This window comes from Pristis pectinata, chromosome 43, assembly GCF_009764475.1.
Source record: "Pristis pectinata isolate sPriPec2 chromosome 43, sPriPec2.1.pri, whole genome shotgun sequence".
In the NCBI taxonomy this organism is placed as follows: domain Eukaryota; kingdom Metazoa; phylum Chordata; class Chondrichthyes; order Rhinopristiformes; family Pristidae; genus Pristis; species Pristis pectinata.
Window position 1 is genome coordinate 2,377,062 of NC_067446.1, and position 24,561 is coordinate 2,401,622.

General features: G+C 55.5%; 1 protein-coding gene across 6 annotated transcripts; it reads right to left on the reverse strand.

The window, feature by feature from the left end:
• Positions 1-1,686: 1,686 nt before the first annotated feature.
• On the reverse strand, positions 1,687-24,487 carry porcn (porcupine O-acyltransferase). 6 transcript variants are annotated; one of them, XM_052009086.1, is made up of 16 exons: positions 24,294-24,442; positions 23,060-23,126; positions 20,789-20,951; positions 20,049-20,241; positions 19,664-19,707; positions 16,716-16,897; positions 14,739-14,869; positions 14,324-14,344; positions 13,966-13,980; positions 12,024-12,149; positions 11,512-11,612; positions 10,587-10,663; positions 9,792-9,855; positions 6,424-6,509; positions 5,879-5,989; positions 1,687-4,585 (listed from the first exon to the last, which is right to left on the reverse strand). In XM_052009086.1, the coding sequence occupies exons 3-16, from the start codon at positions 20,922-20,924 to the stop codon at positions 4,484-4,486; spliced, it is 1,389 nt and encodes a 462-aa protein (XP_051865046.1). In that variant the 5' UTR covers positions 20,925-20,951; positions 23,060-23,126; positions 24,294-24,442; the 3' UTR covers positions 1,687-4,483. The 6 variants fall into 6 exon arrangements, with proteins under 6 accessions (XP_051865046.1, XP_051865044.1, XP_051865047.1 ...); XM_052009084.1 differs by having other exon boundaries at positions 20,789-21,026; XM_052009087.1 differs by having other exon boundaries at positions 20,789-21,026; positions 22,978-23,126.
• Positions 24,488-24,561: the final 74 nt, after the last annotated feature.

A 24,561-nucleotide genomic window follows, 5' to 3' on the forward strand; every position in this document is an offset into this window, starting at 1 on the left:
CTGACCTGCGCAGCTTCCTCAAGATGGCACTGGAGACCCTGCTGGCCTCCTGCGTCGGGCCGCGCCAGCGGAGGGCCTCGGGCTGAGGGACGTCCCTCCGGGGGCCGCCGGGCACTCACCGCTGAAATAAAGGCAACCCAGGTGCCCATCCGCCGCTCCCACCTCAGAAGTTATTTACCCGAGGGAGCGCCGAGGAAGGAGGGAGCATCGAGGAGGGAGGGAGTGCTGAGGGGGGAGGGAGGGAGCATCGAGGAGGGAGGGAGTGCTGAGGGGGGAGGGAGCGCCAAGGAGGGAGTGTCGAGGAGGGAGGGAGGGAACGCCGAGGGAGCAGGGAGTCTGCAGGACGGGTCGGGAGAGCGAGCAAGGGAGGGGCTGATGGAATCCAGGGTGGGGAAGTGTCGGTGTATTGTTGTCACTTGTACCGAGGTCCAGTGAAAAACTTGTCTTGCACACCGATGGTACAGGTCAATTCATCACACAGTGCAGTTACATTGGGTTAGAAGTGTTGTGTGGGGTGGGGGGGGTGGGGTCACACACTTGGGCATAAGAAATAAAGGTGTCGACTGTTTCCTACACGGGGAGAGAATCCAGAAATCGGAGGTGGAGTGGGAGTCCCGGGGCAGGATTCCCTCACGGTTAACTTGCAGGTTGAGTCGGTGGTCAGGAAGGCAAATGTAATGTTAGCGTCTGTTCCGGGAGGACTGGAATACGAAAGCGAGGGTGTAACATTGAGGGGTTATAAAGGCATTGGTCAGACCGCATTTGGGACATTGTGAGCAGTTCTGGGCCCCGTATCTAAGGAAGGACATGCTGGCTCTGGAGAAGGTCCAGAGGAGGTTCACAGGGAACGTAAGGGTTAACGTACGAGGAGCGTTTGGTGTCTCTGGGCCTGGAGCTCAAGAAGGGTGAGGGGAGGGGGGATCTCACTGAAACCTCCTGGACACGGAGGCGCCTGGATAGAGCGGACGCGGGGAGGATGTCTCCATCAGCGGGAGAGTCTAGGACCAGAGGGCACAGCCTCAGAATGAAGGGACGTCCCTTTAGAACTGGGATGAGGAGGAATTTCTTCAGCCGGAGGGCTGTGAATCTGTGGAATCCGTTGCCACCAAGGGCAAGTCACTGGGTGTAGTTAAGGCAGGGATTGATCGGTTCTCAATTGGTGAGGGGGTTAAGGGGAGAAGCGGGAGAATGGGGTCCGTGTCTGTGTCTCCCCCACACGGGACAGGGTCTGTGACTCCCCCCCACACGTGAGGGGGTCTGTGTCTGTAACCCCCTCCCCACACTGTGACGGGACGGGGTCTGTGTCTTGTGTCTGTGACCCCCTCCCCACACAGTGATGGGACGGGGTCTGTGACTCCCCCACACTCTGAATGGGATGGGGTCTGTGTCTTGTGACCCCCCCCCACCCCACACTGTGACAGGATGGGGTCTGTGACTCCCCACACGGGACGAGGTCTGTGTCTGTGACCCCCTCCCCACACAGTGACGGGACGGGGTCTGTGACTCCCCCACACTCTGAATGGGATGGGGTCTGTGTCTGTGACCCCCCCCCCCCCCCCCCCCCGACACTGCGACGGGACAGAGTCTGTGACGGGACAGGGGTCCGTGTTTAATCCCCCACCACCACCCCAAACCGACAGAACCCGCCCCCCCCCCCCCCCACCACAAGAAACACACACCGACATATCCAAACAGCTCGTATATATTGGAATATAAATACACCGACAGCATCGCAGAGTAACAGGATGACATTCCCAGCGGTGGCTCGACCTGTTGGGGACGGGGAAGGAATGGAAATCTCCTAGAGGGAGAGAGAGGGAAACACAAGAGGAGGATTCCCGACACTTGGAGGAGACGGGAGCAGTGGAAGGGGAGGAGGGTATTCCCAGCGGGATAGAGGAGGGGCTTTCTCCTGACTTTGGGGGGTGTGTGTGTGTGTGTGTGTGTGTGTGTGTGTGTGTGTTTAAAAAAAGGGGTTCAACCCCCTCCCGAACTGAGCACCGACCCCAGCTACCAATCTCCCCGTGTCCCAGAAACAGACGCGTCGGTGGTGAAGCCTGACTGATCCAGTTAACCCCCCTCCCACACACACAAAAAAAACGCACCCTGGCTTCAACCCTCGGAGGGTTAACCCTTTAAAACCCAGCATTGCCCCTCTAGAAAAGGGGCGCAGAACACGGGCAGGATTTAACCCAACCCTGTCCCATCCTTGAGGCTTGAAGGTTCCTGTCTCTCTTCCCCTCTACCCCCAAGCACCCCAGATCGAGGGGTGTGTGTGCCAGTAACCCTCCCCACCCCAGGTCGAGGGGGTTTGAGAGTGCCAGTACCCCCCCCCACCCCCATGGGACCCTGTCGCAACCCTGATCTGGGAGGGAAGCAAGTCTGATTCCTGCCAGCGGCAGGCGGGGGAGGGGGGGGGTGGGGAGGGAAATTTGAATCCGGTTGATTAACTAAATCCGGGATTTCTACGCCCCACTGTGTCCATTTTAGACCCCGTCCCAATGGCCGAGACTCAAACCTGCCGGCCCTCCCCATTCACAGCTGATTCCTCCCCATACCACCACCCCCCCCCCCCCCCCCAACCTCAGCACCACCTCCCCGTCCCAACCCCCTGCTCTCCCTCCACGGATTAATCTCCGCCCTCGGATTTTGGGGACGGTGTTCCAGAAATCCCTGCCCTCACTCCAAGCCCGCCGCCAGCCTAGAATGTGTTCCCAAATTCCTCGACCGAGGGTGGGACACCCACCCTGCACCCACAGCATGAAAACAGGACCTTCGGCCCATTGACTCCCGTGTTGGGCATCGACCAGCCATTTACATTTGATGTCCCCCAATCAATTCCCGTCCCCTCTGCCCTGGATTCTGCCCCCTCACCCACACACTGGGTTTAATTTAGTGCTTCTGTGTGTCTCCTGTCTCTCTCTCTCTCTCTGTGTCTGTCTGTGTGTGTGTGTGTGTCTCTCTTTTTCTCTGTGTGTGTGTCTCTCTCTCTCTTTGTCTGTCTGTGTGTGTGTCTCTCTCTCTTTTTCTGTGTGTGTGTCTCTCTCTGTCTGTGTGTGTGTCTCTGTGTGTGTGTCTCTCTCTCTTTCTGTGTCTGTCTGTGTGTGTGTCTCTGTGTGTGTCTCTCTCTCTCTTTCTGTGTCTGTGTGTGTGTCTGTGTGTGTCTCTCTTTTTCTCTGTGTGTCTCTCTCTCTCTCTTTCTGTGTCTGTGTCTGTGTGTGTCTCTCTCTTTTTCTCTGTGTGTCTCTCTCTCTCATTGTGTCTCTGTGTGTGTGTGTCTCTGTGTGTGTCTCTCTCTTCTCTGTGTGTCTCTCTCTCTCTGTCTGTGTGTCTCTCTCTTTTTCTGTGTGTGTCTCTCTCTCTCTGTGTCTGTCTTTCTGTGTGTGTGTCTCTGTGTGTGTCTCTCTCTTTTTCTCTGTGTGTGTCTCTCTCTCTTTCTGTGTCTGTGTCTCTGTGTGTGTCTCTCTTTTTCTCTGTGTGTGTGTCTCTCTCTCTCTCTTTCTGTGTGTGTGTGTGTCTCTGTGTGTCTCTCTCTTTTTCTCTGTGTGTGTCTCTCTCTCTCTCTCTCTCTCTCTCTCTCTCTCTGTGTCTAAGGGGTTGCCAACCTCAGATGGGGACAGGAGAGGGATTAATTCTCTTGGAGGGAGGCGAATCATTGCAATTCTCTCCTCCACCCCCGGAGAGAGCTGCAGAGTCCAAATCGGGAACAGACTGAAGGGTGGGGTCAAAGATTGAGGGGCCCGGATAGGGAAGCAGAGGCAAGGTGAGAGTGAAAAGGCCTGGACAGAGCGGACGCGGGGAGGGTGTCTCCATCGGCGGGAGAGTCCGGGATCCGAGGGCACAGCCCCGGAATGAAGGGACGTCCCTTTAGAACTGGAATGAGGAGGAATTTCTTCAGCCGTAGGGTGGTGAACCTGTGGGATTTGTGGCCAAGTATTTAAGGCAGAGATCGATAGGTTCTTGATTGGTGGGGGGGTTTAAGGGTTACAGGGAGACTGCAGGAGAATGGGGTTGGGGAAAAAAATACCATCGGCCATGTTGAATGGTGGAGCAGATTCGATGGGCCGAATGGCCTGATTCTGTTCCGATATCTGACGGTCTCAGGACCGGATTCAGCAGACCTGTCTGGAAGGAGTGACCATGGTGTGTCCCTCGGTACAGATTTGAGGAGGGGGAGGGATGTTTGACGTTGGGGGGGGGGGGGGGGTACATATAATCATAATTCCCGGGGCAGTGGGGAGAACCTGAATTTTTTCCCTTCCCAGCTCCTCCTTGATTTGAGAGAGACAAAGAGAGAGACAGAGAGAGAGAGTGAGGGAATCCCAATCGGGAACCAGGATGCTGTCCGTAGGAATGGTTGGGGTGGGGTTCTATTCCCGGGAGGGGGGTGGGGGAAAGAGGGAGTTTGACGAACAACGAGGCCTGTTCCCCGGAATCCTCCAGTATCCGGGTCCCGGGGGTGGGGGTGGGGGGGGGGGGGTCGTCAGCCCAGGAGGCGATAGAAGACCCAGAGTGCAAACGTGAGCCAGTGTCCGCTCCAGTGCAGCTCCTTCCACCTCTGGATGGTGAAGGACATCCCGTATCCCTGCGGGGTGGAGAGAGAGAGAAAAACACATGACAGAGTCTCACATGTGCACACGCCTCTGCTCTGAGCGCCCCCTCCCTCACGTCCGCACCGTTCTCCCTCCCTCCCATTTGTCTGCAGCGGGCATCACCGAGCGGTTGGACTCTGGTCACCTCGGCCGGACAGCGAACCCCTCCACCCCCATCCCCACCCCCCCCCCCCCCCCCCCCCAATTTACCCAGGACTTTATCCAAGTCGCCATCGTAACAGGCTGATCGAGCCCCTGTCGATGGCCTGCCCCTCGATACGGATTTAAGAGGGGGGTGGGGGGGAAGGGAAGAGGGGTAGATGTAATCAAAGCGGCCACACAGGCCGATGGGGCGGTGAAGAAGGCGTACGACATGCTTGCCTTCACCCGAGTTCAAAAGGCATACGGCGAGTTCACCAAGTCGGGAAGTCACGTTGCAGCTTCATGAAAACTCTGGTCAGGCCGCATCTGGAGTGTTGCATTCAGTTCTGGTCACCCCGTTACGGGAAGGATGTGGGGTCTCTGGAGAGGGTGCAGAAGAGGTTCACCAGGACGCTGCCTGGATTAGAGGGTATGAGCTATAAGGAGAGGTTGGACAGACTTGGGTTGTTTTCTCCAGAGCGGCGGAGGCTGAGGGGAGACCTGATAGAGGTTTATAAGATTATGAGAGGCACAGATAGAGTAGACAGCCGGTATCTTTTTCCCCAGGGTCAAAATGTCTAATACTAGAGGGTGTGCGTTTAAGGTGAGAGGGGGAAGTTCAAAGGAGATGTGTGGGGCAAGTTTTTCTTTTACACAGAGAGCGGTGGGTGTCTGGAATGTGCTGCCCGGGATGGGGGTGGAGGCAGATACGATAGAGGGGTTTAAGGTGCTCAGGATGTGCAGGGAATGGAGGGAGATGGACCTTCTGCAGGCAGAAGGGATTAGGTGTCGTTAGCAATTATTTCGGCACAACATTGTGGGCCAAAGGGCCTGTACTGTTCCGTGTTCTGATTCCCGGGGTGATGGGAAGAATCCGCAGGGGACATGGGAAGCAGGAACCACCCCTTCCCCTTGCTCCAGACCCCTCCCTCAAGGATCCAACCCGGCAGCCCCGCTCCCGCCCCGCAGAGTAGCTATTCAACTGCGGGGGGAGTCGTGCTGAGGTCTCTCTGGGGAAGTGAGGGGGGTGGGGGCGATCTGAGAGAGGGACGGACGCAAGTGAAGGAGAGGGAGAGGGGGAGGGGGGGTGGCGATTTGCCCACACTCCCCCCACCTCGACATCCTCCCCCGCCCCACCCACGTACCTCCTCCTCCACCTCATCCTCTACGTCAATGTCGAAGAACGATCCCAGGTAGGTGAGGTAGAAGATGCTGAGGAACCCAAAGAGGAGGTTGATGATCCGGACCAGGAGATTCTGTTGGGGGGGGGGGGGGGAGGGGAAAGAGGGAGGGGAGGAGGTGTTGGGGGAAGAGGAGAAGGTGGGGGGGGGGGGCAGAAGATCCAACACACACAGGTCAAAACACTTCAAAATATCTAAAAGCCCGGCACGGGACCCCACAGGACGGAAACGGGACCCCTTGGGGGGAGGGAGAGGAAACAGACCGCACAGGTTGAAGGTGGGGGGGGGGAGGGGGGCGGAGAGACACTGAGGAAAATGGATGGAAGGGGCTCATCGATGGAGGGAGGGGAAGGGTCCCATTGGTGGTGGGGGGGGGGGAAGAGGGAACAGGGGAGCAAGGGGTCCCATCAGTGGGGGGGAAGGGGAAGGCATCCATTGCATCGTTTAGAGCCCCCAATGACCATCCCACCCACCTTGCCGGCTCCCACCCCCCCCCCCCCACCACTCACCGATTTATTGCGGTGGGAACATGCCGCCGGACACCTCCGGGACAGCACGCAGGCGCTCAGGACGGCCGCCAGTTTCGTTCGCAGAACTGGAGAGAGCAAAGAGCAGCCTCTGACCCTCTGATGGGAACCACGACCTCCCCCCCCCACCTCCCTCGCACCCCAACTGCCCGCAGCCAGGGATCGGGGAGCGGGAGCCCTTCCCAGGAGAATGTAAACACTCCCCACACAGTGCCGGAGGTTGGGATCGAACCTGGGTCCCCAGCACTGCGAGGCAGAGCCTCTACCTGCTGTGATTCACTGTGACACAAGTACCTGAGGAGCTTCAGGGAGTCTCAGATCGTTACGGGATGTTCTGTGTGCGGAACCATTGTGTGCATTTCTGGTCACCTAACCACAGGAAGGATATCAGTAAGATTGAAAGAGTGCAGAGAAGATTCACTAGAATGTTGCCGGTTCTTCAGGAGTTGAGTTACAGGGAAAGATTGAACAGGTTAGGACTTTATTCCTTGGAGCGTAGAAGAATGAGGGAAGATTTGATAGAGGTTTACAAAATTATGAGGGGTATAGACAGAGTAAATGCGAGTAGGCTCTTTCCACCTAGATTAGGAGAGTAAGTACGAGAGGACATGGCTTTAGGGTGAAAGGGGAAAGGTTTAGGAGGAACATTAGGGGGAACTTCTTCACTCAGAGCGTGGTGGGAGTGTGGAACGAGCTGCCATCTGACGTGGTAAATGTGGGCTCTTAAGTTTTAAGAATAAATTGGATAGCTACATGGATGGGAGAGGTCTGGAGGGTTATGGACTGGGTGCAGGTCAATGGGACTAGCAGAGTAAAGTTTCGGCACAGACTAGAAGGGCCGAATGGCCTTTCTGTGCTGCAGTGTTCTATGGTTCTTGGGAAGGCTACAGGGAAGGAGTCCCTCTGTGGGAGTCCGTGCCTGGAACACAGCTCACGGTTTTGGACTTAAGGAGGGGCGTCCTTGCAGTGGGAGCAGTGCAGAGACTGGGGCAGTTATTGGGCTGTCCGGTCGGTCTTTAGGGGAAAGTTTGAGCAGCTGGGTCCTTCACACTCACAGAGCGAATTGTGGTTTTACCAAGACCCAAGAAAGTGGTGCCACAGGTAGACAGGGCAGTGAAGAAGGCGTTCGGCATGCTCGCCTTCATCGGTCAGGGCACCGAGTACAGGAGTTGGGAGGTGATGTTGCAGTTGTACAAGTTGCTGGTGAGGCTGCACTTGGAGTATTGAGTTCGGTTTTGGTCACCCTGCTGTGCAAAAGACCACTAAGCTGGAAAGAGTGCAGAGGGAGATTTACAAGGACGTTGCTGGGACTGAGTTATGGAGAGAGAGGTTGGGACTTTTATTCCTTGGAGTGCAAAAGACTGAGAGGTGATCTGATAGAGGTGTATAAAACCACGAGGGGCATCGATAGGGTGAATGTGCACAGCCTTTTCCCCCAGGGTTGGGGAATCAAGAACTAGAGGGCACAGGTTTAAGGTGAGAGGTGGAGGGATTTAATAAGATTTCTTTATTAGTCACATGTACATCGAAACACACAGTGAAATGCACCTTTTGCGCATAGTGTTCTGGGGGCAGCCTGCAAGTATCGCCACGCTTCCGGCGCCAACATAGCACGCCCACAACTTCCTAACCCGTACGTCTTTGGAAATGTGGGAGGAAACCGGAGCACCCGGAGGAAACCCACGCAGACACAGGGAGAACATACAAACTCCTTACAGACAGCGGCCAGAATTGAACCCAGGTCGCTGGCGCTGTAATAGCGTTACACTACCGTGCCTGCCCTAGGGATCCGAGGGGCAACTTTTCCCACCCAGAGGGTGGTCCATATACGGAACGAGCTGCCGGAGGAAGTGATTGAGGCAGGTACATTGACAGCATTTAAAAGACACTTGGACAGGGACATGGGTAGAATCAGAACCACATTTATTGTCACTGAGGTACGTTGTGAAATGGAGGGACATGCCCCAAATGGGAACAGCCCCCTCCAAGCCTGCTACACTAAGGAGATTATGATCGATCTCTTTTCGACTGGAACCTTGCCTTGCTGCTCATTTCTGCTCACCTTTCACACCCGCCCCCACAACCTGAAAACTTCTCCCCCCGTGTTCAAACCCTTCACGGACTCTGTGCGCACCGCCCTTTGAGGAGGGGAGAGGCTCTTGAAAATTGCTTCGGCTCATTTTTGTCTTAAAGGGGCCCCGTTAGTTTTAGACAAAGACCCCCTCGCTCTCGGTTCTCCCCACAGCTGCCCCTCAGGATGCTGTACGTTTCAATCCAGTCCCCCGGTATCGGTCTGTTAAATCGTCTCTGAACTGCTCCCAATCTATCAACGCCCTCCCGTAAATAAAAGAGATCGATGCTGCATGTAGTTACCAGACCTCTGCCCTCTCTCTAAACCTATCTATATCCCCCTATATTCACAACGTACTCCCCCATCTGAAACATTTGACAAGGTCCCTCATGGAAGGTCAAGCCAGAAGATTAAGGCTTGGTAGGTTGGATTCAGAGTTACTTGCCCGTGGAAGAGGGTAGTGGCGGAGGAGTACTATGCTAGCTGGAGGTCTGTGACCTGTGGTGTTCCACAGGGATCGGTGCTGGGACCTCTGTAGTTCGACACGATTTGGGCAAAGGTGTCAGTGGGCAGATTGGCAAGTTTGCAGACGGCACAGAGACCAGTAGCGTTGTGGACAGCGAGGAAGGTTTGTGGGAGGATACAGCAGGATATCGATCAGTTGGGTACACGGGCAGAGAGATGGCAAATGCAGTTTAATCTGGACAAGTGCGAGGTGTTGTACTTCGGGAGGTCAAATGTATTGGAATCACCGTTGTATGATGTGAAAGTTGTTACTTAAGAGGAAAGTATACAGTAAATGCCAGGAACACTGATGTACACAGGTCCGTAGTATCCTACAACGCAATTAGACAGGGAGGTAAAGGCGGCGTACGGCAAGTCTAAGAGTCAGGGTGTCACGTTGCAGCTGTGTAAAACATTGGTCAGGCCGCATGCAGTACTGGTCGCCCCGTTACAGGAAGGGTGTGGAGGCTTTGGAGAGGAGATTCGACAGGATGCTGCCCGGATTAGAGAGTCTTAGCTACGAGGAGAGGCCGGACAAACTCGGGTTGCTTTCTCTGGAGCGTCGGAGGCTGAGGGGAGTTTATGGAATTAGGGGAGACACGAGATGAAGTGAACAGTCAGGGTCCTTGCTCCCCGCCAGAGGATTGCAAGTCAGAGGAATGCCCTACCCTCTTGCTTCCCACCTTCACCAAGCACGGGTCAATTTTCGGGAGGGGCGCAGGGGCTCAGGGAGGGAATTCCGGAGCCAGGGGCTCAGGCAGACCGGGGAACTTACCGTGCTCCACGTACGTGATAAATCCCAGCGACAGGAGGACTGCCCCAAGGTGGAATCTGAGGCCCTGGGACGAGACACAGCAATCAGTAGCCCGGCCCAACAAGACGCACTCCACCCGACGGCGAACGGCCCAGCGCGCAAAGCACCCCTGCCTCCCACACCAGGATAAGAGAATCCTCCAAACCCCTCCACCCAACTGAACCGCGCACACAACTTGCAGGGTGGAACATCCCTCCACTCACCGGGGAATAATCCTGCTATTATCGGTAGTTGCTGCTGCAGTTTTGCCCACAGGCTCTGTAACTCTGCCACTTGTAAAGGATCTCTTTAAACAAACTGCATAATGTGTTTACAGTGAACTAAATAAATCCTGTGGACAGTTTGCTGTACTGCATTATACAAATAGATTCTGTAGGCTGTTAGATGTGGTGAACTGTTTCAATAGATTCTGTTAGCTGGTTCCTTTTCCCATTGTAGAAATAGACTCTGCAGACCGTTTGACATGGTGCGATGTTGTCCATAGTGGGTTAAGCAGATTCTGCGCATTAGTTGCTGTACTGCATGGAAAATTGACTCTGTAAACTGATTGATAAGACTCTGTAAACCGATTGCTGGAATCGATGGCCCTAAAATGAAAACGGGGGCAGGAACCCAAGGCCCCGTCTGAGCCAGTGACTCCAGACGGAGCCCTGCGGAGTGGGGTCAATCAGAAGCCTGAATCGGGCGGGGAGGGGGAAGCGACCTGCCTCCTCCTGTGCAGCCGAGGGGCTCGGAACGCGAGGCAGTGGTACTCACGTGCAACAAAGCACTGGCGGTGTAGGTGACCAAGATGGCAGGGAACCTTCCCAGCGTCAGCGCACTCTTAAACACATCTGAGGGGGGCAGAGAGAGGAGGAGGGGGGTATTAGTGAAGAGAATTAACACTTCACAGAGGCACGGGACAGCCCATTCATTATCCCCCTGATTATCGGTACTGAGAGAGGGCCGCACCGTGGGAGGGGCGGTACTGAGGGAGGGCCGTATCCATCTCTTAGAGTACACTGGGGACTACACTGTGGGTCTGACCCGGGGGATACGGAGACGGGAACCGTGCACGGTGCTGCCGGTGTGGGTCTGACCCGGGGGATACGGAGACGGGAACCGTGCGCGGTGCTGCCGGTGTGGGTCCGACCCAGGGGGATACGGAGACGGGAACCGTGCACGGTGCTCCCGGTGTGGGTCTGACCCGGGGGATACGGAGACGGGAACCGTGCGCGGTGCTGCCGGTGTGGGTCCGACCCAGGGGGATACGGAGACGGGAACCGTGCACGGTGCTGCCGGTGTGGGTCCGACCCAGGGGGATACGGAGACGGGAACCGTGCGCGGTGCTGCCGGTGTGGGTCCGACCCAGGGGGATACGGAGACGGGAACCGTGCGCGGTGCTGCCGGTGTGGGTCCGACCCAGGGGGATACGGAGACGGGAACCGTGCGCGGTGCTCCCGGTGTGGGTCTGACCCAGGGGGATACGGAGACGGGAACCGTGCGCGGTGCTGCCGGTGTGGGTCCGACCTGGCTGTGGGGGGAGGGAGCTGAGGAAGACAGGAGAGGGGGAGATGGGGCGGGGAGAGAGGCAGAGGACAGGGCTGGCATGTCCGGACTCTTCCTGTGCTTCATGTTGTACACAATGGGACGTGGCGAGGGAGGGAGGGCGGATTCGGAGGGGGGTTTACCCGGTACCTACAGGTGTTCAGCCAGCGGGACATGGGCACATTCCAGCTCGTCACCACCTCTACCATGGAGCGGGGCAGCTCCACGTTCCAGGGGCGGGAGACCACCAGGTCCCTGGAGAGAGGGGGAGAGATGGAGAGAGTGAGCAGACTGACTGGAGGATTCCCTCCCCAGCTCCGGACACATCCCAGGACCTGCCCCCCCCGGGTGCCAGGAACCAGCGCACAGCAAGATCCTGGGGGGTGGGGTTGATGCCGGTCGAGCTCTGGAGACCAGGGAGACTGCCCCCACCCCCACATCCCCGGGATCTTCCGATGCCCTCCCGAAGGCGGGCTGGGGGCGGGTGACTCACCCGGAGGATGGACCCACCCACCTGCGGCGCAGAGCACCCACTGTGCCTCTCCCCTCCCTCCGCCTTGCCCCCCCCTCCCCTCGCCTCACCCATCTCACTTCCCCCCCCCACCCCCTCCCACCTTCCCCCTCCCCATCCCCTTCCCCCTCCTCCCCTTCCCCTCCGCCCCCTACCATCTGAGTTGCTCCTTCTGCAGGCTGAAGCCGGCTCCGGCCAGGGTGCTGGTGCCCTCTGACAGGAAGCCGACGAAGTAGTTACTGAAGTGGAAGGAGACGGCGTTCTCGTACGCCCGCAGCCACCTGTGGGCAGGAGGCAGGGGTGTCAGTGGGCGGGGAGGGGAGGGAAGGGGGAGCCTAATACTCTGCCAGTGGGGAGCCATGAAGAGCACAGAGAAGATTTACAAACATGTAATTCGGAGGTGGCCTCCCTCACACGTGTTTTGGTCCTGCCCTCCTTTGGAAACATATTGGAAAGACATTTTTAATATTATTTCAACTGTATTGAACATTGATCTGCAACCCCATCCTGTTACCGCAATTTTTGGGTTACCAGTGATGGATTCTGGCCACTTATCCGCTTCAGCTTGTCGTACGATTGCTTTTGTTACAGTAATGGCCGAGAGATCCGCCCTATTTAAATGGAAGGACCCTATACCCCCCACCACATTTCAATGGTTTTCTCAAACTATAACATGTTTAAACTTAGAAAAAAATTAGGAGTGGCACTGTTGATCCTTCGCTTAAATTTGAGGAAGTCTGGAGTCCATTTAAGCAGACCTTTTCCGAATCCCTTTCAATAACCTTTGAATACAGAGCAGCAGAGCTGACGGCACTATAATGGTTTTTCTTTATATTCTTCTTCAATCTTCTTACTAAATGTCAAATTAATATACACAACATTAACGATCATACAGACGGTGCAAAGAGATCGGGATAACAGTTAATATATACACTCACACAGAGTAAAGTATATAATCTGCACCTCCCACGCTCTTGCTAAGTGAACATGATGCAGACAAAAATTGAAAAGAAATTTGATTATATGAAAAGAAAACCTCCAAATCAAAAAAAAAGTATAATAATGATCAAAAGCAAAGCAAAAACTTCAAAAGAAAAACTGGATTGATATTTCTTCGGTTAAAAATAAACCGTTATAGTGCTGTCAGCTCTGCTCCTCTGTGTTCAAAGGTTATTGAAAAGGATTTGAAAAAGGTCTGCTTCTATCATATGGAAACACTGAATAAATGGACTCCAGACTTCCTCAAATTTAAGCGAATATTGAATATTGATCCACAACCACATCCTGTTACTGCAATGTTTGGGTTACCAGTGATGGATTCTGGCCACTTATCCGCTTCAGCTTGTCGTACGATTGCTCTTGTTATGTTAATGACCGAGAGATCCGTCCTATATAATGTTTGTTTTTAACCCAAGAAATATCAGTCCAGCTTTTTTTTTGAAGTTTTTGGTTTGCTTTTATTATTATTTTTTAATTTGGGGGTTCTCTTTTCATATAATTAAACTTCTTTTCAAATTCTGTTGTGTCATGCTCATTTAGTAAGAGATTGGGAGGTTCAGATTCTATATTTTACTCCCTGTGAGTGTATATGTCAACTGTTGTGTTTCCCCATCTCTTCGTAGCACATGTATAATCACTAATGTGCATTCATTTGAAATTAATTTGAAACCTAATAAAAAAAATTGTAAAAAGTAAAAAAAGATTTACAAGGATGCTGCCAGGACTCAAGGGTCAGAGAGGCTGGGACGTTACTCCTTGGGAGGGGAGGAGAGTAAGGGGGGGGGGGGGGTGGGGGGAGGCAGAGAGAGGGTGAATGCACAGAGGTACAGAACTAGGGCTTACGGTGAGTGGGGAAGGATTTAAAAAGGGACCCAAGGGGGCAACTTTTCCCCACCCAGGGGGTGGTCCGTATACGGAGCGAGCTGCCGGAGGGAGCGGGTGAGGCAGGGACAGTTACGGCGCGCGAACAGGTACATGGATAGAGAGAGGTTCAGAGGGACATGGGAGCAGCTGGGATGGGCCGCAGGAGGTTTTCCCGCGCAGACACGACCCCGGGGGCTCGGAGCGAGGGGGGAGCAGAGCGACCGACACACCCACCTCAGTACGGATCCTCTGGGGAGAGCAGGGGAGGGGGTAGGAAACAAAGCAAGTCAGGAGCAGAGGCACAGATCACTTCCCCCTCCCCCCGCCCCACCGTCCATCCCGCACGCCCTGACAACCCCCTCCCCAACCCACAGGGCAGCCGCTCAGTAACGGAGAGGGGAGTCTTGTTGTGATTCGTGAGCTGAGGGAAGGGGGGCGGAGGGAGACGAGAGGGAAGGGGGCGGCAGGAGAGGGGAGGGGGTGGCGGGAGAGGGGAGGGCGAAGGTGAGGGAGGAGCCGTGCCCTCGGGAGGTGACACCGTCCCCTGAGGGGTGAACAGACCCCCGGGCGGGGCAGAGGGGACAAGGCTTACCTGATCTTGCGCTTCTTCCTACTTTGGAAGCATTTGGAGAGAGGCAAGGGGGGGGGGGGGGGAAACAGAGATGGAGAGGGAGGGAGAGAGAGAGAACGCAGGGGGGTGTGAGGAGAGGGGGGGTGTGAGGAGAGGGGGGGTGTGAGGAGAGGGGGGGTGTGAGGAGAGGGGGGGTGTGAGGAGAGGGGGAGGAACGTGGTGATGGAGAGGGAGAACAGGGGAGGGAGGGAGGGAGGGAGGGAGGGAGGGAGGGAGGGAAGGGGTGAGTGTTACCATTGGGAGATTTAGAACCATTACTCCATCAGCAATGACACCAAAGACTATTCAAGGAGCCTCGGTTCCCTCGACCGGCAGAACCCACGGCGACGGCGTAAAGCGCGGCGGGACGGGTCGACAACTGCCGCCGGCCACTCACCGTTTGAGGAGCCGGTCCCCGTAGATGGGGATAAAGTAGGGGAAGAGGTACGGGGCCACACAGGTAGAGGCGACCAGGCAGAGCAGGCTCTTCACCAGACTGAGTGACACCTTGTGGAACCAAGCAAAGCTCTGCAGAGGGGGGATTGGAGTGGGGAGGAGGAGGGCGTTGGGAGGGGAGAGACACACACACACACGGTTGAGACATTGTCTGACGCTGTACATCTCCTGAAAACCGTCAACCGAGATTATTTTTGCAGCCTAGTGGTTCCACTGCCTGGTTGCAACCTCCTGAGGCCCTCTTCTCCCTCCAGGAGCCATCAGCACCACCGTAAGAGCACGGTCGTTCCGCTGAGGCTTCCTGCTGAAAGCATCCTGTCTGGATGTATCACAGCTCGGGACGGCAACTGCTCTGCCCAGGACCGCAAGAAACCGCAGAGAGTTGTGGACACAGCCCAGCGCAGCCTCCCCTCCTTGGATTCTCTCTTTACCTCTCACTGCCTTGGTGAAGCAGCCGGCACAATCAAAGACCCCACCCACCCGGGTCATTCTCTCCTCTCCCATCAGGCAGAAGATACAGGAGCCTGAGGGCACGGACCACCAGGCTCAAGGACAGCTTCTACCCCACTGTGATAAGACTATTGAACGGTTCCCTTATACGATGAGATGGACTCTGAGCTCACGATCTACCTTGTTGTGACCTTGCACCTTATTGCACTGCACTTTCTCTGTAGCTGTGACACTTTACTCTGCACTGTTATTGTTTTTACCTGTACTACATCAATGGACTCTGTACTAACCCAATGTAACTGCACTGTGTAATGAATTGACCTGTACCATCGGTTTGCAAGACAAGGTTCTCACTGGACCTTGGTACAAGTAACAATAATAAACCAACACCAATGAGGCATTGATTGGATCGCATTTGGGATGTTGCGAGCGGTTTTGGGGCCCCACACCTGAGGAATGACGTGCTGGCCCTGGAGAGGGTCCAGAGGAGGTTCGCAAGAGCAATCCCCAGGGGAGGACTTGACGTGTGGGGGAGCAGCGTTTGAGTGTCTCTGGGATTGGAGTTCGGAAGGATTGGGGGGCGGGGAAGGGGATCTCATTGAAAACTCCCGCTTCCAGAAAGGCCTGGATAGAGCAGACGTGGGGAGGACATTTCCATCAGTGGGAGAGTCTGGGATCCGAGGGGAACAGCTTCGGGATAAAGGGACGTCCCTCTCGAAATGAGACAGGGAGGAATCTCTCCAGCCGGGGGGGTGAGGATCAGTGGGAATTCGTTGCCATGGAGGGCAGTGGAGCCGAAGTTATTGCCTGCGACAATGAACGAGAGAGGGAGTGAGGGAGCTACAGAACAAGGCTGGAACGGACCACGAAGATGCAATGAGGTTAATGAGCCAACAGAGTTTAATTCAGATTAATGCAAGGTGGTGGACGAACTCTGGTAGGATTTGTACTGTTAACGGTGGGGCGCCGGGGGAGTGAGTGAGGTTGGACTCTCCGCGTTCTCTCCCTCTCTCTCTGCATTCTCTCTCTCTCTCCCCCTCCCCACGTTCTCTCTCCCCCTCTCTCTCTGCGTTCTCTCTCTCCCCACGTTCTCTCTCCCCCTCCCCGTTCTCTCCCCACCCTCCCCCACATTCTTTCCCCCCGTGTTCTCTCCCCCCTCTCCCCCGCGTTCTTTCCCCCTGGGGGTGAGAATGGGGCCACAGGTAGATAGGCCGGTGAAGGCGGCGCTCAGCACGCTGGCCTTCATCGGTCAGGGGAGTGAGCGCCGGGGTCAGGACGCCAGGTTACAGCCGTACAGGACACCGGCGTGGGAACGACAGAGCATAGGGATGCAAGAGGTTACGGAGAGCGGTGGGACCTCGGCCAGTTCTGTCTCTCCCCCAGCACCCGAGGACGCCCCCACCAGCCGGACGGTGCCGTCTCTGGAGTGTTGAAAAGCAGGGGGAGACCCCCGGAGCCCCTGACTCACCATCCTCCTGCCCTCCACCGACTGCAGGTAGCTGTTGAAGCTGATCCAGGGCCCGAAGATCACCGTGCCCACGAAGTAGATGTAGCCCATGAACTCGACCGGGGACGGCATCCCCTCCACGGCGCCCTGGTCCAGATCGAAGCCCAGCGAGATGGCCTTCATGGCCACGATCATCTGCGCCCCTGGGAGGGAGGGGGAGATGGAGTCAAGCCCCGGTGCCGTTGGATGAGGACACTCGGACCGTTGAGCTGCCTGCTTGACCACCTCAAGTACAGCTCGCGGCAGGACCACTGGGGCAATTTAACGAGAATATTTGCAGATTTTTCGGCACATCAGTACGGACCCTGACTCCTTAGGTTGTGACCTGGCTGGTTTATTGAATTTTTACAGAATTGGTGGGGCTTTTACTCATGTGGGGTGGGGGGAGGAAGATTAGGTTTAAGAGTCGCTGTAGGGAAGCACCAGAGGTCAGGCAGACCAGTGGCGCAGTGTGTACAGCTGCTGCCTCCAGGCTCTGGACACCCGGGTTCGATCCCGACCTCTGGTGCTGTGTGTGTGTGTGTGTGTGTGTGTGTGTGTGTGTGTGTGTGTGTGTGTGTGTGTGTGTGTGTGTGTGTGTGTGCGTGTGTGTGCGTGCGCGCGCGCGCGCGCACCTGTAAGTGTATGAGAGAGAGACAGAGTGAGTGAGGGAGAGAGCGTGCGTGTTTACATACCTGAGAGAGACAGAGAGTGTGTGTGGGTGCGCGCGTGTACTCGTGGGATAGAGAGAGAGCATGTGGGGGTGGGGGGGAGAGAGTACCTGAGTGCGAGAGAGAGTGCATGAGTGTACACCTGTAGGGGGGTAGAGAGAGCGTGTCTGTCTCTGGGGAGTGTGCACGCTCCCCCTCTGAGGGTGTGGGTTCCTGCTCACATCCCAGTGACGTGCGGGTCAGAGGCGGCAGTTCCTCGATCAGATCCGCTGGTCAAGCCACGTTCCTCGCAGCCCTGAGAAGGCACGGACGAGTCGGGCTGAAGGGCCTGTTTCCACACTGGATGACTCTATGTTACCCCTCCCTAAACCAGGGCAACCCCAGAACTGGGTAACATTGCCCAAAGTTTAGCAATGAAGGCTCAGCGTGGTTAAACTCAGGGTTTTGTCAGGACTAGAAGACACTCATGTTGCAACTGTGTAAAACTTTGGTTCAGTCACACTTTGGAGTACCACGTGTGGTTCTGGTTGCCCCATTACAGGAAGGATGTGGAGGCTTTGGACAGGGTGCAGAAGAGGTTCACCAGGATGCTGCCTGGATTAGAGGGCATGAGCTATAAGGAGAGGTCGGACAAACTTGGGTTGTTTTCTCCGGAGCAGCGGAGGCTGAGGGGAGACCTGATAGAGGTTCATAAGATTACGAGAGGCACAGATAGAGTAGACAGGCGGTATCTTATTCCCCAAGGTGGAATGTCTAATACTAGAGGGCGTGTATTTATGGTGAGAGGGGGCAAGTTCAAAGGAGATGAGCGGGGCAGGTTTTTTTTTACACAGAGAGCAGTGGGTGCCCAGAATGTGCTGTCAGGGGTGGGAGTGGAGGCAGATACGATAGAGGGGTTTAAGAGACTTGTAAACAGGCACAGGAACTCGCCTTCATCAGTTCAAGATCAGGAAGTTATGTTGCAGCTTTTTAAAGCTTTGATCAGGCCGCACGGAGAATTGCATTCAGTTCTGGTCGCCCCCATTACAGGAAGGGTGCGGAGGCTTTGGAGAGGGTGCGGTTCACCAGGATGCTATCTGGATTAGAGGGCTTGTGCTATCAGGAGAGGTTGGACAGACTCGGGCTGTTCTCTCTGGAGTAGTGGAGGCTGAAGGGAGACCTGATAGAAGTTTGTAAGATTGGGTGAAAATGTCTAATACTGGAGGGCGTGCATTTAAGATGAGAGAGGGGCAAGCTTAAAGGAGATGTGCGGGGGGAGGTTTTTTTTATACACACACACACACACACACACACACACACACACACACACACACACAGCAGTGGGTGCCTGGAACGGGCTGCCAGGGTGGGGGCTGGAAGCAGGTACGATAGAGGCGTTTGAGGGGCTGTTGGACAGGCACATGACTGTGCAGGTAATGGAGAGATATGGATCGTGTGCAGGCAGGAGGGTTATTGGTTTAATGTGTTTAAACTGATGTGGCATTAGTTTAATGTGGGATCAGATATCGTGGGCAGAGGGGCCTGTTCCTGTGCTGCAGTGTTCCGTAGTTAAAGATCTGAGCAATGGGTCAGTGTGCCACAGGTTTGGGCAAGAGGCCACAGGGTATCTCAAGAGGACAAGACATTGCAGTTCTATCGAACTCTGGTCAGACTACACTTGGGAGTATTGTGTTCAGTTCTGGTCACCTCATTATAGGAAGGATGTGGAAATTTCAGAGAGGATGCAGAGGAGATTTACCAGGATGCTGCCTGGATTGGAGAGCACGTCTTAGAGGTTGAGTAAGCTGGGGCTTTTCTCTTTGGAGAGGAGGATGAGAGGTGACTTGACAGAGATGTAGAAGAGGCACAGATCGAGTGGACAGTCAGAGACTTTTTCCCAGGGTGAAAATGGCTAACACGAGGGGACATAATTTTCAGGTGATTGGAGGAAGGTATAAGGGGGATGTCAGGGGTAAGTTTTTCACACAGAGAGTGGTGGGTGCGTGGAACGCACTGCCGGCAGAGGTTGTGGGGGCAGATACATTAGGGGCATTTAAGAGACTCTTAGATAGACACATGAATGATAGAGCAATGGGGGGCTATGTGGGAGGGAAGGGTTAGATAGATCTTAGAGCAGGATAAAATGTCGGCACAACATTGTGGGCCGAAGGGCCTGTACTGTGCTGTAGTGTTCTATGTTCTGTGTTCTCCGACGCCTGACGTGGCAGGCCTCCGGACGGCAATAGACGTGCACGCAACAGTGACTCCGCATGTTCTCACCTCGCATTTTGTGCCAACTGATGGTGTCCACCATGTGCATCTCCCTGTAAAGATAAGATATTTATTAGTCACACGTACATCGAAACACACAGTGAAATACATCCCCTTGAGTTGCTAAGAATGTTCTGGGGGCAGCCCGCAAGTGTCGCCACTCTTCTGGCGCCAACATAGCATGCCCACAACTTCCTAACCCGTACGTCTTTGGAGTGTGGGAGGAAACCCGAGCACCCGGAGGAAACCCACGCAGACACGGGGAGAACATACAAACCGGGTTGCGAGGGAGGGAGGGGAAGTGGGGGGGGGGGAGAGAGGGAGGGAGGGAGGGGAAGTGGGGGGGAGAGGGAGGGGAAAGGGGAGGGCGAGAGCAGTCTCACTGCGTACTCACCCCAGGAGCAGGTAGATGAGGATGGTGACGGACAGAAAGACTCCTTTATGCTGCAAGTGGCGACACAGGAAGAGCACAGTGTAACACATCAGGCTCAGCAGCACCACCCACACCATCTGAAGCTGAAAGAAGTGGTGCAGGCAGTAAAACCCTCCAGCCACCGTGCTCAAGTGCTTCACCCAGGGGGGCAGACCTGGAGGACGGAGAGAGCAGGGAGGGAGGGAGAAAACAGTCAGTGAGACGGACGCCCGAGGCACCGCGCACCGTAGCAGCACCGCATGGAGGAGCAGGGCACTCACACACACGGCTGGGTGTTCAGGGAGATGGGGAGGGGAGCAGGGGCTGGAGGGGGTTACAGAGGTAGGGAGGGGTGTAGGAGCCAAACAGGGTCATGGGGGTGTAGGGGCTGGAGGTGGGTCATGGAGACAGGGAGGGTTACAGGGGCTGGATAGGGTCACAGAGACAGGGAGAGGTATAGGGGCTGGAGGGGGTAACATGGGGTGTAGGGGCCGGAGGGGGTCACGGAGACGGAGAGGGGTGTTGGGGGCTGGAGGGGGTCACAGAGACGGGGAGGGGTGTAGGGGCCGGAGGGGGTCACAGAGACGGGGAGGGGTGTAGGGGCCGGAGGGGGTCACAGAGACGGGGAGGGGTGTAGGGGCCGGAGGGTGTCACGGACACAGGGAGGGGGTGCACCCAGGGTCCACCTGCCAACCCCCCCCACCTCCCGGTGACCGACTCACCCAGTCTCCACAGCACCCGGCATCCCAGGCAGATGAGGAGAAGTTGCCAGACCTGCTCAAGGCCCTGCTGGGCAGTGGGGAGGACGCAGCCCTGCACCAACTGGTGGAAGAACTCCTGTCGACTGAGCGTGGCCATCGCCCCCTCTCCAACGTCATCGGACCCCTGCGGGAGGGGAGAGCGCACGGTCACTCGGTGCCCCTCACTCGCGGCCCCCACCACCTTACCCCTTCACAGCTCCTGTGGGAAAGGACGGTGTTTAAGTATTTGTTAAAAATTACTTGTCAGATGAAGGTCGAAAGCTGCAGGTTTAAAATCATAGAACAGTACAGCACAATACAGGCCCTTCGGCCCACAATGTTGTGCCCACCTTTAAACCTCGCCTGAGACTATCTAACCCCTTCCTCCCACATATCCCTCTATTTTAAATTCCTCCATATGCTTATCTAGCAACCTCTTGAATTTGACCAATGTACCTGCCTCCACCACCGCCCCTGGCAGCGCATTCCACGCCCCAACCACTCCCTGGGTAAAAAAACCTTCCTCTGATATCTCCCTTGAACTTCCAACCCATTACTTTAAAGCCATGCCCTCTTGTATTGAGCATTGGTGCCCTGGGAAAGAGGTGCTGGCTGTCCACTCTATCTATTCCTCTTAATATTTTGTACACCTCTATCATGTCTCCTCTCATCCTCCTCCTCTCCAAAGAGTAAAGCCCGAGCTCCCTTAGTCTCTCCTCATAATGCACGCTATCTAAACCAGGCAGCATCCTGGTAAATCTCTGCACCCTTTCCAACTCTCCCACATCCTTCCTATAATGAGGCGACCAGAACTGGACACAGTACTCCAAGTGTGGTCTAACCAGAGTTTTGTAGAGCTGCATCATTACCTCGCGGCTCTTAAACTCGATCCCACGACTTATGAAAGCTAACATCCCATAAGCTTTCTTAACTACCCTATCCACCTGTGAGGCAACTTTCAGGGATCTGTGGATATGGACCCGCAGATCCCTCTGCTCCTCCACACTGCAACAACACAGGTGCACCTCAAGGATGCACACTGCTCTACTCTCTCTACACTTATAACTGTGTGGCTAGGCACAGCTCAAACGCCATCTGTAAATTTGCCGATGACACCACTGTTGTTGGCAGAATCTCAGAAGGTGACGGGGAGGCGTACGGGAGCGAGCACCCCTCGCTCTCACAGCTCTAGCACCCCAGACACTCTCTCTTCTCCCCCCTCCCATCTGGCAGAAGATACAAAAGCCTGAAAGCACGTACCACCAGGCTCAAGGACGGCTTCTATCCCGCTGTTATAAGACCATTGAATGGTCCCTTTAAGGCCATAAGACACAGCAGCAGAATTAGCTCATTCGCCCCAGAGTCTGCTTTGCCATTTGATCATTGCTGATTTCTGAAGCGGTTAGCATAACGCTTTACAGCGCCAGCAACCCAGGTTCAAATCCAGCCACTGTCTGTGAGGAGTTTGTACGTTCTCCCCGTGTCTGCGTGGGTTTCCTCCGGGTGCTCCGGTTTCCTCCCACATTCCAAAGACGTACGGGTTAGGAAGTTGTGGGCGTGCTATGTTGGCGCCGGAAGCGTGGCGACACTTGCAGGCTGCCCCCAGAACACTCTACGCAAAAGATGCATTTCACTGTGTGTTTCCATGTACATGTAATTAATAAAGAAATCTTAACTATTTGACCCTCTCAACCCCATTCTCCTGCCTTCTCCCTGTAACCTTTGACACCCTTACTAATCAAGAACCTATCAACCTCTGCTTTAAAAACACCCAATGACTTGCCCTCTGTGGCAATGAATTCCACAGATTCACCACCCTCCGGCTGAAGAAATTCCTCCTCATCTCAGTTTTAAAGGGACGCCCCTTTATTCTGAGGCTGTGCCCTCGGATCCCGGACTCTCCCACTGATGGAAACATCCCCTGCACATCCACTTTATCCTGAGGTGGACTCTTCACCTCACAATCTACCTCGTCGTGGCCCTTGCATCTTATTGTCTGCCTGCACTGCACTTTCTCTGTAACTGTGACACTTTATTCTGCATTCTGTTATTGTTTTCCCTTGTACTACCTCAATGCACTGTTGAAATGAAATGATCTGTATGGACGGCATGCAGAACAAGTTTTTCACTGTACCCCTGTGATAATAATGAACCAGCAGTTAATCAATTACCTATGTGGGAACACCTGCTCCCCTATTCAACATGATCGAGCTAATCCTCTCTCAGTACCATGTCCGCACTCTCTCCCCATACCTTGATCTCGGTACTTTGAAATCTTCCTCCACAGCGTTCGAAAGCAGAGAATCCCACAGTTCAACACCTTGAATGCAGAAATTAAGACACATCTCAGCCTTATTCCTCACCCCTGAGGCTGTGATAAACCCACTCTCGACCCCATGGCCAGGGGAAAGTTGTCTTCCTGCGCCCTGTCTGTCAGACAGAGGAGCAGGAACCCCTAACTGGTGTTGCCTCAATCTCTAACCAGTGGGTCACTGAGGTCTGGGGATGGAACTGGCCTACATTTCACTTGCAAAATGTACCGCCTGGCGGGACATCCTTCCCCCTCCCTCTCCACTTTCCATTAACCACCCCCCACCCTTTGATGACCCGCAGTCTCAATTACCCCCTTGAATACAACTAGGTAGACTGCACAGTGGGGCAGGGGAGGGGATGGTGGATTCCGAGCTCTGTGCATTCCTGCTGGAGCTGAGGATGGGAGGTCTTGCGGAGCAGCAGGAAGGGTCAGCGTTTGCAAATGCATCCACCACCCCCCTCCCCTCTGCATTTGCTTTGCCTCCTGCACCATCCCATTGCTCCCCCCCCGCCCCCAGCTTCGTTTTACCCCCGCCAACCCTGGTTTTCTTTGCAGATTTCCCCCGAGAGAAATGGGAGGTCTTGCGGAGCATCAGCATTTGCAAATGCATCCACCCTCCCCCCTCCATTTGTTTTGCCTCCAGCACCATCCCATTGCTCCCCCCCCCAGCTTCGTTTCACCCCCGCCAACCCCGGTTTTCTTTGCAGATTTCCCTCCAAAGAAATGGAAGGTCTTGCGGAGCATCAGCGTTTGCAAATGCATCCACCACCCCCCTCCTCTCTGCATTTGTTTTGCCTCCTGGGCTATCCCATTGCTCCCCCCCCCCCCCGCCAACTTCGTTTTACCCCCGCCAACCCCGGTTTTCTTTGCAGATTTCCCTCCCGAGAATGCCAGGTCTTGCGGAGCATCGGCGTTTGCAAATGCATCCACCCTCCCCTCTGCATTTGCTTTGCCTCCTGCACCATCCCATTGCTCCCCCCCCCCAGCTTCGTTTTACCCCCGCCAACCCCGGTTTTTTCGGCGGATTTCCCCCCAATGCAAGGATTGAGCCGTGCGGCCGGGTTTTGGGGAGGATCCATGGATGTTTTTTTGCCCCAGGGTGTCGGTCCACCTTAAGGCCGGTCTCTTCCCCGGGACGGGCGGCGCGGCCTAGCCGCACAGGCTCGGCGTTACCTCAGGATCAGCGGCCGCCGTCGCTCGCTCTCCCTCACGGCCGGGACCCAGCACAACAACAACAACCACCACCACCATCGCCGCCGCCGCCCGTCCCGACCTCCGACACCATCCCCATCGCCGGAGCCACCGAGAGCGAACGAGGGGCGGGAGTCCCACGGTCACCGGCCGACTGGCCGAGTGCGCAGGCGCCGTTGCCGGGCGGGCGTCGGCCCGCCACCGCGCACGCGCGGGCCCGGCACTGCCGGCAGCGCACGGGCGGGGCGAT

What these genes read in the sequence shown, in the direction of transcription:
- porcn (XM_052009081.1), bottom strand. Translation starts at nt 24,371, where the DNA reads ATGGTGGTGGTGGTTGTTGTTGTTGTGCTGGGTCCCGGCCGTGAGGGA. An exon ending in GTCCCGCTGGCTGAACACCT is followed by an intron (nt 10,664 to 11,511) that starts GTAGGTACCGGG and finishes TGCCCCCCTCAG; the next exon opens with ATGTGTTTAAGAGTGCGCTG. An exon ending in TATCACGTACGTGGAGCACG is followed by an intron (nt 6,510 to 9,791) that starts GTAAGTTCCCCG and finishes TGCTCTCTCCAG; the next exon opens with TTCTGCGAACGAAACTGGCG.